The sequence below is a fragment of the Nerophis ophidion genome, linkage group LG25 (assembly GCF_033978795.1).
Source record: "Nerophis ophidion isolate RoL-2023_Sa linkage group LG25, RoL_Noph_v1.0, whole genome shotgun sequence".
Classification (NCBI taxonomy): domain Eukaryota; kingdom Metazoa; phylum Chordata; class Actinopteri; order Syngnathiformes; family Syngnathidae; genus Nerophis; species Nerophis ophidion.
In genome coordinates this window covers 21898087-21912543 of record NC_084635.1, presented here as the reverse complement: position 1 = coordinate 21912543, position 14457 = coordinate 21898087, and the positions used below count along the sequence as shown (strand labels likewise).

The 14457-nt window shown below is 36.0% G+C and overlaps 1 protein-coding gene across 1 annotated transcript; it reads left to right on the top strand.

Annotated features, from left to right (window-relative positions):
* The first annotated feature begins 603 nt into the window (after nucleotides 1-603).
* On the top strand, nucleotides 604-12639 carry LOC133542957 (low choriolytic enzyme-like). Its single transcript, XM_061887259.1, has 10 exons — nucleotides 604-666; nucleotides 727-792; nucleotides 878-905; nucleotides 1027-1074; nucleotides 2433-2564; nucleotides 6276-6396; nucleotides 6552-6730; nucleotides 9604-9685; nucleotides 9938-10062; nucleotides 12343-12639. Coding segments are annotated over exons 2-10 (771 nt in total). The 5' UTR covers nucleotides 604-666; nucleotides 727-738; the 3' UTR covers nucleotides 12345-12639.
* The last annotated feature ends 1818 nt before the right edge of the window (nucleotides 12640-14457 follow it).

Below are 14457 nucleotides of genomic sequence, written 5' to 3'. Positions count from 1 at the left end.
TGGGAGTAATGATTCGATTCATAATCAAATTATTGATTTCAAACCATTTTCAATTCAAAATCTATACTTTTTTTCATAACATTGGATGCCAGTTCTACGATGAACCACATTCCTCCATAAAATAGATAAACAACTCGGATCATTTTTTATATTAATTAAAAGAAAACTGTTTTTTTTAAATAAAATGCTTAAAAAACATTTAATAAAGTCAAATACAAATAAAGCAACAGGAGAAGTATCCAACACTTTTTTTATTTTATTTTTTTTAAAGTAAATCTCTACAGCTGATATAGACCTTAATATGTCAACAGTATGATTTGCCTGACTGGCTGGACACGAAAGATTGAACTAAACACAAACACATTCTGTTTTTCTTTTTTTGTAATCGATTAAGAAACGTTACAAATAAGAATCGCAATTATTCTGAAAATCTATTTTTTTTGACACCCCTACTAAGAATCATCTTTTCTAAGAAACCTTACCTGCATACAATAATGGCTCTTATACAATCTCATTACAGCACAAAAACGTTCCAAAAATATTTGTTTTTCCGCCTGAGTTTGATTGACAACATAAATGTTAAGCCACACCCTTTGTGTAACTTACTCTATATAAAGCGTTAGAACTGAGCACCTGCATTCAAGCATCGGGGCTCAGTTGGGAAAGGTAAATATTGCTTACTGCATAAGACATAATATTACCTTAATACTCATACTTTTTTTACAGACTTTAAGAACCATGACTTCAATCCGTTCTATCATTCTGTTCCTGTCGCTGATAAACGCCTTTCCAGTAAGAATATCATGAAAAATACCTGTATAAACAGAAAACATAACATACTTTTAGAGAAAACAAGTTCTATATTTTTGTTTTTCAGACAGCGTCCAAGGCTGAAGATGACACCGGTAAGTACACCTGTGCAGGAAAGTGTTGACCCGTTCCAGTCTTTGAGATTTGTAAACCTCACAAGGACAGTCCATATTGTTCCTGTAATATTTAATATGTTTTTTTTTCTTTTTCATTTAGAAATCCTGGATGTCAATGAAATGATTGCAAGGGCAAATGCAAACTCAAGTAAGAGCACACACACACACACACACACACACACACACACACACACACACACACACACACACACACACACACACACACACACACACACACACACACATTTTGTAATCACCTAATTATTCATTGATGCTTAAACTGATATAAAATACGTTTGATGCAATTATTGAGTTATATTTTATAATGAGAGCTGTCAAACTTAAACCCTTATTGCAGAGGTTGTCAACCTTTTTTTCAGTGATGTACCCCCTGTGAACATTTTTTTAATTCAAGTACCCGCTAATCAGAGCAAAGCATTTTTGGTTGAAAAAAAGAGAAAAAGAAGTAAAATACAGCACTATGTCATCAGTTTCTGATTTATTAAATTGTATAACAGTGCAAAATATCGCTAATTTGTAGTGGTCTTTCTTGAACTATTTGGAAAAAATATATATACAAATAACTAAAAACTTGTTGAAAAATAAACAAGTGATTAAATTATAAATAAAGATTTCTACACATAGAAATAATCATCAACTTAAAGTGCCCTGTTTGGGGATTGTAATAGAGATCCATCTGGATTCATGAACTTAATTCTAAACATTTCTTCACAAAAAAAGGAATCTTTAACATTAATATTTATGGAACATGTCCACAAAAAATCTATCCGTCAACACTGAATATTGATTGCATTGTTGCATTTCTTTTCAGTTTATGAACTTACATTCATATTTTTTGAAGTATTATTCAATGAATATATTTATAAAGGATTTTTCAATTGTTGCTATTTTTAGAATATTTTTTATAAATCTCACGTACCCCTTGGCATACCTTCAAGTACCCCCAGGGGTACACGTACCCCCATTTGAGATCCGCTGCCTTATTGCATGCGACTGATCCCAAAAAATTATCGCAAATAATCATGTATAAAGAGAAAATATCACAAATTTTATTATGACTTCTCATGTTCGTTTACTTTACATTTGGATGTTTACCTTGAAAGGCGACGCGGGTTGCTATACACTCAGTTGTCAGGTCAATGCATTTAAGTACAGCATTTAAAACATAAATATGATTTCTGAAAGTGTAATTACAAATGTTTTGCAGAACGGATTCTGATATTAACAAAAACAAAAAAAATTATGTCTTTCTGCAGATTAATAAATAAATAAAGAAATTGTGTCAAAAATAATGGGTAATCTCTCAAAGTATATTATAAAATCAAGTAATTACCTACAATAATCACCATAAATTAACATTTTAAAGTGTGATTACTCTGATTTCAGAAAATAATTGCTTGACTGCACTACTTAGAATATAACCTCAAGCCATTAATTTGACTACATGACTCATTGTGAGTGTTTCTTTTATTTGCGCTTTGACAGCATCACATCTGACAAATGGCGACATTGCGCCGACTCTGCAGAGGAATGCTGATCCCTGCACGGCCACAGGATGCAAATGGCCAAAAAGCGGAGATTTTGTCTACATTCCCGTCGATATCTCCCGATCATACAGTAAGTAATCATCCACATCTCAATCAATCCATGTCACTTTCCTTCAAAATTTCCATATTGAAAATAAACAACAACATTCACGACAAGATGCAGAGAGACCAATTCACACTGTTTCAAGCATATGTAAAGTGACATTACATCAGCTTGTTGTTAACTGCTGCTTATAATGGAGAAGAGTCCCAGAAGAGTCAGTGTTGCAAGGGGTTCTGGGTATTTGTTCTGTTGTGTTTGTTGTGTTACGGTGCGGATGTTCTCACGAAATGTGTTTTTCATTTTTGTTTGGTGTGGGTTCACAGTGTGACGCATATGTGTAACAGTGTTAAAGTTGTTTATACGGCCACCCTCAGTGTGACCTGGATGGCTGTTGACCAAGTATGCCTTGATTGACTATCAATCTACTGCTTTGCTCTCTCGCTTTTTCTGTCTCTGCCTCTCCTTCACTAATGTTACTGCGTGCGCACACCTTTAAAATTTGTTTAGTTTTTAACCCCTCTTAACCCTATACATACATTGAAAATACACACAACCCTGACTCAAAACGCCGGACATTTGAGGCATTTAAGAAACCCCGCCCGGACACCCCGGACAGCCCCGCAAAAGAGGACATGTCAGTATGGTCGGTCTATTTTAGGCCAGCAGAGAAGTCCTTGCTGGCACTGATGGCACACCACTAGTGATGATACTCGAAACCGGTTTTCCCGGTTGTTCAATAAGAAAAGAACCGAGTCCTCGGACTCGAACCCCTTTTTGATAACTGGTACCCGTTATCCAGACCACTATAGTAAAGAAAAAGAGTTGGTTCTTTATTCGAATCCGTCCCGACCAGAAATGCTCCGTGAGACATCACAAGACATCACGTCACGTAGCTCAGTCATTAGGCGCAGATAGCGAAAGCAGGACAACAACGGACGGGAAAAAGCGCTCCAAGGTGTAATAAAGTTCAAAACAAAAGACGCAATCCAATGAATAACTTTACTGAGAGATTTGAGCAGGGTGCAAACACTTGACCAACACTTTTACGACCAACCGGAAACATAGCAACCAGGCTAGCAACGCACCTCCTTTACGGCAGCTGTCGCAACGTTCTTAAAGCTACCGCAGCACATACATATATATAAATACAATATATCCCCCTTTTTTAACTTTTGTTTTTCTTTCCTTGTAAAGAAAGCAAAATCACACTGTGTATGTGTTGTCAATATAATTATAAATAATGCAGACGAGGCATGTTGGCTGAGTTCTTGACGTTTACTGCCGGCTGACGACATGCAACCACACATTTCGGGGCTACCGCGCATGCTCGTCACTCCCGTTGCATGCTGGGTAGTGCAGTTGTTATATTCCCTAGCTCAGGGGTCGGGAACCTTTTTGGCTGAGAGAGCCATGAAAGCCAAATATTTTAAAATGTATTTCCGTGAGAGCCATTTAATATTTTCAACACCGAATACAACTGTCAGGTTCAAACACTGATGACATCTATTAAACAGACAAGAAGCAAGGAATTAAACAGAGACAGGATTCAATTTAGCTCAATGAGGAGAAACCCACAGACTTGTACCCTTGTACAGTGTCGTCCCTCGCTCTGACAAGAGAATTCTACGCCTCCTCTTTTATTTGAACTTTCCCTGATTACCACAACTAAATGCTTGCATTTTTAAGTAAGACCAACATTTTTAGAGTATAATAAGTCTCTTATTCTTTTTTAATAACTTTGTTATTCTGAAGCTAACCAACACTAAATAAAAATACTTTTGACCACTAATGCGACTTCTTGAACAGGTGCGATAGAAACGGATGGATGGATTCAAATGCATGAGAATATTTCATATTGTGAACGTTATTTTCAACACTGTGATTACCAGCGGAATTAATAATTACTTATCCTGTTAAGCAACGTCAGCTAAGATTCATCTGAGAGCCAGATGCAGTCATCAAAAGAGCCACATCTGGCTCGAGAGCCATAGGTTCCCTACCCCTGCCCTAGCTCATAAAGAAATGTTAACTCAATAAAGTTTATTTCTTTTTTTAGCTTTGACTTTTCATATTTTAGCATTGTAACCACATTTGCAAACAACTTTTCTCTTCATAGAATTTTCTTTCAATAAAGAAATAAAGTGCAAAACTGTCAAAGCATCATAACAAACAGTTATGTCAAATAGTAGCAGAAGTGCACTTTTTGGAGAGTTATATTATTTTCAGTTTTGTGCCCAGGGGACTGATTTTATTTAACACTATATTATTATTTATACACCTATAGTGATCACAGAGACAGGTTGTTTTTGTGTTACTATATATATTTGTTTTTCTGAAAAATCCCACTTAATATACTTTGGGTAACAACAGTCAATATTTATTTTTTTTATTTTATTTTTTAGGGGAGTAACAGTCAATATTTATTCGATTTTATTTTTTTCTTATATAATAAAAGGGAGCTTTTGTTAAAGCAAATATTGTTTTTTTTTTCCATGTACAACAACCTATCTGGACTCGATAAGAGAATCGATAAGGAATCGGTTCAATAAGAGTATTCGATAATAGGCTCAAACTCGATAATTTCTTATCAAACATCATCCCTACACACCACTGCTTATACCTTTCGCATGCTCACACATGCTACACTAAATAAGTGGAACAAAGTTTCGGATTACTATTCACATCCAAGCCATGGAGAAGAAGCCGTTGTAGCATGCTTACACAAACTATATCAGTGTAGCGACACGTATACACGTTAAAAGTACTGCCTAGATCAATATAATTTCACATTTAAAGTGTTATCTTTTAATGGATTTAATGACAAGTATGATACTGTGCTGTGACGTCACAACATAACCAGACTGCAAAACCCCATACAAAAAGACATAAATGTTATGATTTGATGCTATGGCGTTACAGTATCCAGCATTGTAACATTTTTTAAGGTAAAAGAAGACAAAATTCCTCATAGGTCTCCTTCTGAATGAAGGCAGGCTCATTACTAATGAGGCAGACTTCGCCTTTATTGTGTAAAAATTGTGGAACATGGAATTTGTAAATGTAAAACGATTGTTTGCTTGGTGTTTTGATAAACTGAACACATCATAATTTGCCACCTCAGTAGAACACATGTTCAACTCTGAAACAGTCGTAGCAGAAAAAACTTGTTCTAACTTAACTGACTTCTTACCCAGTTCAGTAGGCTCGCATCTTCCATTTAAATCCGGCTTCAGGATGGAGGGAAGCGGTGTTCTCTGGGGCTTAGCCTTTTGCTTTGTTGTTAGCCCAGCTCGGCATCCGCGTTTCTGTTTCCGATCACATTCCGATCTCTGTTCCTTAGACGGCCTCCGCTAGTACTATACTCCGCTGCTTCACAGGCCACTGGATGTAGCCGGCGAAGTATTCCCATGCTAGCTAGTAGGTCCAACAAACACACGTCTTTCAGTCCAAAATATCCCGATCTATCCACATCAAGAATTGTCTGGCGGTCGTAAGTGATCACGGAGTGTCCACGCTGTAAACCAGCCATGAAATTATCAGAATTGTCCGGTATTTTTGCCAAATGTTCCATTTTTACCAAGAGCTCCTTCACGCCGCAGCCCGTCCGGGCGCCGCCATCTATCCGATGCCAATACCCAACCTGGTATCAACACTGTCAATATGTCGCTATCGCCTAATAATAATGTAATTGTTTCCTGCCTTGAGAGAGCACTGATGAGCATTACAATGTGTCCACAGCCTTAGCACAGCGCAGAATCATCATCAACAGCTTGGTGAGTTTCTACGCCGACACCTGCATTCGCTTCAGGTGGAGACAGCGGACTCATCGAAACTTCTTGTACTTCTTCCCAGGATCTGGGTAGGAACACACAAACAAAACATTGAATTTATTATTATAGACTGGTGTACAGACTCAAATTATTGGGGGGATGTGTGCTAAAAATAAGCAAGGTTATTAGGTCTTTGGTTAATGAGCTCCAGAAAATAACCCGTGTCCGTCTCTGTCTGCGTCAGGTGTTGGTCGTACTTGGGTCGTCAGTCGAGAGGACAGGCAATCTCCTTGCAGAGCAACGGCTGTGTGTTCCTCGGCACTGTGCAGCATGAGGTTCTTCATGCTCTTGGATTCCACCATGAGCAAGTTCGCTCTGACCGGGATGAGCATGTCACGATTGCATTTGAAAACATCATATCAGGTTAGCTCGACCTCGACAAAGATCATATTTTTCACCTTCCAAGATGCAAAGGCAATCACCGTAATGCACACTGCAGAGAAATGATAACCTACCGGTGCTAAATGAAAATAATTTACATCTGAATTTTTATTCATTTTAGTTTTTTTATATTTATATATTAATTTTTTCTTTTTCTTATTAATTTTTAATTTTTTATTTTTATTCAATTGGATTGTAAATAAGTTCATACATACACACATATATATATATATATATATATATATATATATATATATATATATATATAAATATATATATACATATATACATATAATTATTATATATATACAGTATATATATATATATATAAAAATATATATATACATATATATAATATGTATATATATATATACATATAATTATTATATATATATATATATATATATATATGTATATATACAGTATATATATATATAAGAGATTATATATACATACATATCTACATATATATATGTACATATATAGATATAATTATTATATATAAATATATATGTATGTATGTATGTATACATATATATATATATATATTTATATATATATATATATATATATATATATATATATATATATATATATATTTATTAAAGATTCGCGGATAGGCAATTATATCATCCGCAACCGCATCACTAAAGTCATCATCCACCCGCCATTCACCCAAACCAACATTGTATCAAAACCGTGAGAGCCCGCCACCCGCCTATTGTTATATATCAGGGGTAGCCAATCTTTACCTCTCAAAGAGTAACAAAGATAACGGGAGCCACAACCATTCTCGATAATATTTGCTGGTACTCATCCAGATAACGGAAATAAGTGCGTGCTGTGAAGCTATTGTCTTTGACATCTTCTACAACATGTGCAAACTGCTTGCCAGTCCGGCGACATCTTGTATGCAACTTGAGCAGATACACCTACAAGATTGCAAGGCATACTGGGTGACACAGAGTACACTGATGGTTGTGATATAAACAACTTTAACACTTTAATATGCGCCACACTGTGAAGCCACACCAAACAAAAATGACAAACACATTTCGGGAGAACATCCTCACAGTAACAAAACATAAACACAACACAACAAATACCCAGAATCCTTTGCATCAATGACCCTTCCTGACTATATTTTACACCCCCACACCCCCAACCCCGCCCACCTTACCGACGCACTGTGAGGATGTTTTCCAGAAATGTGTTATTTATTTTTGTTTGGTGTGGCTTCACAGTGTGGCACATATTAGTAAGAGTGTTACATTTGTATATATCACAACCATCAGTGTACTCTGTGTCACCCAGTATGCCTTGCAGTCGTGTGCGTGTGTCTGCGGAAGCCACATACAACATTTTACTGGACTGGCATGCAGTTTGTACATGATGTAGATGTTAAAGTCAAAGGCTTCATAGCACGCCCTCATCCTTGTAGTCTGGATGACCGCCAGCAGATACATGCGAGTTTGATTGCAGCTCCTATTGTCTTTTTTACTTCGAGACAAGGTTCAAAACGGCCCTTTGAGTGATGAAGGTTGCCAATCCCTGAAAAATGTATATTAAATATTTCTGAATGGTTCAACCCCCACCCGCCCGCATCAATCTATAATCTATTTTTGCGTCATGTCACCTGCCCGACCTGCGGTTTATCCGCGGACTCTGCGGATGAGACATTAAACCGCGCATCTCTAATATACATATACATATATATATATATATATATATATATATATATATATATATATATATATATATATATATATATATATATATATATATATATATATATATATATATATATGTATGTATATATATATATATAATTATTATATATAAATATATATATATATATTTATATATATATATATCCATATATCTATATCTATACATATATATATATGTATATCTATACATCATACATACATATATCTATATCTACATATATATGTATGTATATATAATTGATATATATATATATATATGTATATATATGTACATACATATACATATATATATATATATATATATATATATATATAATTATTTTATACATACATATATGTGTGTATATATATATATATATATCCATACATATATAATTATTTTATTTACATACGTATATATATATATATATATATATATATATATATATATATATATATATATATATATATATATATATATATATATATGTATATATATTTATATATATATATATCCATACATATATAATTATTTAATTTACATAAATATATATATATATATATATATATATATATATATATATATCCATACATATATAATTATTTAATTTACATATATATATATATATATATATATATATGTACACACATATAATATTAGAATTATAATAGAATATTTTTTAAAATCTATTAAAAAAAGGTGTTTTAAATATATATTAATTTAAAACACAATTTTTTTTTTTTAATCTATTTTTATAAAGACGTTTCTCTGGCATACACGTCATATTTTAGCAGCCAAGATGAGCATTTGTAACCTCTAACCTATTTTAAAAATATTTGGTAATAATTTTTTACCAAATTAAATACGAAAATTTATCTAAATCAAGAACAATGTTGAATTCTGAATCGATTCTGATTTTAATAATCACCATCACAATCGTGATGAGGTAGCGACTTGTCCAGGGTGTACCCTGCCTTCCGCCCGATTGTAGCTGAGATAGGCGCCAGCGTCCCCCGCGACTCCGAAAGGGAATAAGCGGTAGAAAATGGATGGATGGACAATCGTCAGTTGTTATAAGATTTACATCACTAATAAGATTGTATTAAATAACGTCTTTGTCTATTCCGAACTCATTTTATGTGCAGGAACTGAAGGAAACTTTCAGAAGGTGAACACAAACAACTTGGGAACTCCATATGACTTCAACTCTGTCATGCACTACAGCAAGTGAGTGTTTGAGAAATTTAATAACATCCCTTTAAAATTGCAAAAATTGACAAAAGATTAACAACTTTTACTTTTAAAAACTCCTGCTCCAACGGGTGTGACCTGTAACCTTTATTACTTAATTAGAAACTCGATATGAGTTTACCACTGCGATGAATAAATAATATGAATTGTTAACTGGCTTCACATTTGAATAAAGTTATAGTTCTGTATGCAAAGCTGTTCTTTTTTTACATGTTATTTTTTTTGCAGCCGGGCTTTTTCCAAAAATGGACTACCGACCATTGTTGCCAAAAGCGATCCTAACCTTATTTTTGGTCGCGCGAGAGAGATGAGCAGCAATGACATTGCACGCATCAATGAGCTATATGATTGTTGTAAGTCCATTCACTTTATTCAATGAGATTTTCAATTTTGAAATTATTTGACAATTCTCAATCATTCAATGAGTGCTGTACTTCAATGGATGGATGTATTTGAAATATTTATGTGGATACAAAATTATTGTCAATGATAACATGTTATGATCTTAACCAGGCCTGGGCAATTATTTTGACTCGGGGGCCAAATTTAGAGAACAAAATATGTCTGAGGGCCAGTATATCTATTTTTAGGAAAACCAATACAAAATTTCACAATAAAGTCGGATTAAATGCTAAAAAATTTTATGACAGACTGCCTTAAAAAAGGAATGAAATTGTATTTTTTCTATGAACGATAAAACACAGAATATTGAGAACATATACACGCTACACCCCCTCTCAATCGTCATATTTTACAATCAAGCCAAATGCAACCAAATTGCAACAAACACAGCAAAATATGAATGTGAAGGTTAAAAAAACAAACAAACACAAAAACAATCTGATATATGTGATATATCACTAAGCCAGGGGTCGGCAACCTTTACCACTCAAAGAGCCATTTTGACCCGTTTCACAAAATAAAGAAAACAGTGGGAGCCACAAAACTCTTTTGAAATTTAAAATTAAATAACACCGCATGCAGACTTTTTTTTCCGCTTTGTGCTATGTATAAACCAGGGGTCTCAGACACGCAGTCCGCACCTTAATATGATAATTTAAAATTAGTGTGGCCCGCGAGTTTTATATTAGTGACGCTTGACAGTGTCACCCGAACTTCAGAGCAACTAATTTCTCGAATGTCTGCTGATTTTCACCCCAGCAACAATAATAAGGTCGTGATATGATGGCACTGTCTTAAGCGCCATCTACAACCTGAACAAACAGCTTGCCAGTCCAGTCACAAGTTGTATGTGGCTTCTGATGACGCACGTAAATGACTGCAAGGCATACATGTTCAACAGCCATACAGGTCACACTGAAGGTGGCAGTTTAAATAACTTTAAAACTCTTACTAATATGCGCCACACTGTGAACCCACACCAAACAAAAATGACAAACACATTTCGAGAGAACATCCGCACCGTAACCCAACAAACACAACAGAACAAATGCCGAGAATCCCATGCAACCCTAACTCTTCCGGGCTACATTATACACCCCCCCCCTCCCCGTGCGTCGGTTGAGGTGGGCGGGTTGAGTGGGGAGGCGGGGTTTGGTGGTAGCGGGAGTGTATAATGTAGCCCGGAAGAGTTAGTGATGCGTGGGATTCTGGGTATTTGTTCTGTTGTGTTTATGTTGTGTTACAGTGCAGATGTTCTCCCAAAATGTGTTTGTCATTCTTGTATGTTGTGGGTTCACAGTGTGCCGCATATTAGTACGAGTCTTAAAGTTTTTTATATCACAACCCTCAGTGTAACCTGTATGGCTGTTGAGCAAGTATGCCTTGTGGTCACTTTCGTGTGTCAACAGAGGCCGAATATTACATGTGACCAGCCGGCACGCAGATAGCATGAAGCATATTGCATGATGTAAAAGCGGGCGCAACGACGGGTGAAAATCGGAGAATGTTACTGGGACAGGCACGGAAATCCAGAAACTTATCGGAAAAATTGGGTGGGTCGGCAAGTATGCAGCTGAGCCACATCAGAGTGTTCAGAAGAGCCGCATGCGGCTCCGGAGCCACGGGTTGCCGACCACTGCACTAAGCTTTAGAACTTTCTTCTAAAAATCTCCTCCCACGTCTGTCCCTGACACCCACATTTCAGGCTGGCCGCTCTGGAAACACTCTGTGGAAACGCTCCCCACCCACTGATTGATGCCTCGTCTGACCTGCTGTGATATAGATTACCATAGTAACTAGTAGGGTTGTGCGGTATACGGGTTTTTGTATAGTACCGCGATACTAATGAATCATATTCGGTACCATACCGCCTCTGATAATTACCGGTCAGCCACACCCTAAGATTTTTTGTTAAAATAAAGCCAGTAATGCAATTTTTTCTGGTCCCCTTTATTTATAAAAGTATCAGAAAGTATCAAAATAATATTGGTATCAGGACAACACTAGCCTAAAATGTCATGCAAAAGCGCAGATTCCAACCATTGAAATATGTTGTATAGTTCAAGACTTATGGTCATTTGAAAACATGAGTGTACATCATAATGGCTGCTACACTTTCCATCTTAAAGATCTAAACAAAATATTTGGGAATGTCTCGCGGGCCAGATTGAAAAGCCTCGATTTGCCCAGGTCTGATCTTGACTATTCACAATTGAATATTTTTCTTTCAGAATGAAAAACAAATGGCGGGAACGTGATGACCTCCAGATTCTCCAGCTCTCATTCCATCATTCACGCTTTTGAATATAAGACAAGGAAAAGGGAATTCCAGTTCTACTTTCTGATTAACTTCTCGCTGCCATTTGCTGCTTAAACTATTTACTTTAGAGGTAAAAGGCAGTTATAAGGTTATTTCTTCACATCTGTCCAATTACAGAATGGCATATGTTCATTTACTTTTTTTTCATGTAACTGGTGATGGGGGGTGTTTGCACAAGAAATTCGAATAAAAAAGTAGAAAAGTGTAATTTTGTATTTTTACTCTGTAGAGACACCACCTCACCAGGTGTTCAATTACATGTACATGGCGTTCGGTTGTCCTGCTCCAACACTACCTCAAAGCCTCCATACTGAATTATGTGGTAATTTGGTAACTTTTAAAACATTTTTTTTTTTTAAACCCAACTCATTTTGGACTGGTGCTGTGGAACAATGACCTTTGTTAACAATATTAATTACACTTTAGAATTTCTATTTACCATAACTTAATCTCAGTTAATGACTTGAATCAATCAATCAATGTTTATTTATATCCGTGGTTCTCAACCTTTTTTCAGTGATGTACCCCAGTGAACATTTTTTTTTACAAACCCCGTTTCCATATGAGTTGGGAAATTGTGTTAGATGTAAATATAAACGGAATACAATGATTTGCAAATAATTGTCAACCCATATTCAGTTGAATATGCTACAAAGACAACATATTTGATGTTTAAATTGATAAACCTTTTTTTTTTTTAATAATCATTAACTTTAGAATTTGATGCCAGCAACACGTGACAAAGAAGTTGGGAAAGGTGGCAATAAATAATGATAACGTTGAGGAATGCTCATCAAACACTTATATGGAACATCCCACAGGTGTGCAGGCTAATTGGGAACAGGTGGGTTCCATGATTGGGTATAAAAGCAGCTTCCACGAAATGCTAAGTAATTCACAAACAAGGATGGAGGGAGGGTCACCACTTTGTAAGCAAATTGTCGAAAAGTTTTAGAACAACATTTCTCAACGAGCTATTGGAGGGAATTTAAGGATTTTACCATCTACGGTCCGTAAAATCATAAAAAAGTTCAGAGAATCTGGAGAAATCACTGCACATAAGCAATTATATTACGGTCTTTTAATCCCTTAGGCGGTACTGCATCAAAAAGCGACATCTGTGTGTAAAGGATATCACCACAGGGGCTCAGGAACACTTCATAAAACCACTGTCAGTAACTGCAGTTGGTCGCTACATCTGTAAGTGCAAGTTAAAACTCTACTATGCAAAGCTAAACCCATTTATCAACAACACCAAGGAATGCAGCTGGCTTCGCTGGGCCCGAGCTCATTTAAGATGGACATATGCAAAGTGGAAAGGTGTTCTGTGTTCTGACGAGTCCACATTTCAAATTATATTTGGAAACAGAGGACGTGGTGTCCTCTAGAACAAAGAGGAAAATAACCATTCGGATTGTTATAGGCGTAAAGTTCAGAAGCCAGGATCTGTGAGGGTATGGGGGTGTATCAGTGCCCAAGACATGGGTAACTTACAGATCTGTGAAGGCACCATTAATGCTGAAAGGTCCGTACAGGTTTTGGAGCAACATATGTTGTCATCCAAGAAACGTTATCATGGACGCCCCTGCTTATTTCAGCAAGACAATGCCAAGCCACGTGTTATAACAGCGTGGTTTCGTAGTAAAAGAGTGCGGGTACTTTCCTGGCCCGCCTGCAGTCCAGACCTGTCTCCCATCGAAAATGTGTGGCGCATTATGAAGCCTAAAGCACGACAGCTCGCCCCATCCTTGTTTGTGAATTACTTAGCATTTCATGGAAGCTGCTTTTATACCCAATCATGGCACCCACCTGTTCCCAATTAGCCTGCACACCTGTGGGATGTTCCAAATAAGTGTTTGATGAGAATTTCTCAACTTTATCAGTATTTATTGCCACCTTTCCCAACTCCTGTGTCACGTGTTGCTGGCATCAAATTATAGAGTTAATGATTATTTGCAAAAAAAAAAAAATGTTTATCGGTTTGAACATCAAATATGTTGTCTTTGTAGCATATTCAACTGAATAT

What these genes read in the sequence shown, in the direction of transcription:
- LOC133542957 (XM_061887259.1), top strand. Translation starts at nt 739, where the DNA reads ATGACTTCAATCCGTTCTATCATTCTGTTCCTGTCGCTGATAAACGCC. An exon ending in CAAGGCTGAAGATGACACCG is followed by an intron (nt 906 to 1,026) that starts GTAAGTACACCT and finishes TTTTTCATTTAG; the next exon opens with AAATCCTGGATGTCAATGAA. An exon ending in TCTGTCATGCACTACAGCAA is followed by an intron (nt 9,686 to 9,937) that starts GTGAGTGTTTGA and finishes TTTTTTTTGCAG; the next exon opens with CCGGGCTTTTTCCAAAAATG.